General features: G+C 45.6%; 1 protein-coding gene across 1 annotated transcript; it reads right to left on the reverse strand.

Moving 5' to 3' along the window:
- Window positions 1-3: 3 nt before the first annotated feature.
- On the reverse strand, window positions 4-519 carry LOC110107669 (ABC transporter G family member 5-like; the record flags this gene model as incomplete). Its single annotated transcript, XM_020837986.1, has 1 exon — window positions 4-519. A coding segment is annotated over one exon (516 nt), but the record flags the coding sequence as incomplete, so codon positions are not given.
- Window positions 520-522: the final 3 nt, after the last annotated feature.

Consider the following 522-nt stretch of genomic DNA (forward strand, 5'->3'; position numbering starts at 1 on the left):
AAGTATCATGTAGGAGCCAAACCTGTAACCCAATATGAAACCCACCATCACTATCACATCCTTCCACCTGCTAACCTCCCCCAATCCCTCCTTTCTCAACACTGTATCTCCATCCAAGAGACAAACTCCAAATTTCTCCTCTAAACACTTTCCCTCCCCTGAAAACTCGTTTACCAGAAAAGCTTCAAATGGATACCTGAACAATGACAAGTAGTTCATGAAAACCCAACAACCCGGTATCCCCTCCTTCCTTATAAAATACCCGGAGAAGAGGAAGAAAGACCCCATCACGCCGGCGATGACAGAGTTTCCCACTATGAAGTTTGGTGCGAGGGAACTGAAACAGACCACCACAGAGTTTGCGGTGTAGAGGATGAGCCATATAAGCAGAAGGAAAAATGCGAAAGATGACGGATTCCGATCAAGACCTGCTAGCCAATAGACTGGCGAGGCGAAAAGCAATGCTAAGATAAAAAGGAATGGCAAGAAAACGAGGCCATTCGCTATTACGTAAGAAGAGAC

The sequence above is a fragment of the Dendrobium catenatum genome, unplaced genomic scaffold (assembly GCF_001605985.2).
Source record: "Dendrobium catenatum unplaced genomic scaffold, ASM160598v2 original_scaffold_42920, whole genome shotgun sequence".
In the NCBI taxonomy this organism is placed as follows: Eukaryota; Viridiplantae; Streptophyta; class Magnoliopsida; order Asparagales; family Orchidaceae; genus Dendrobium; species Dendrobium catenatum.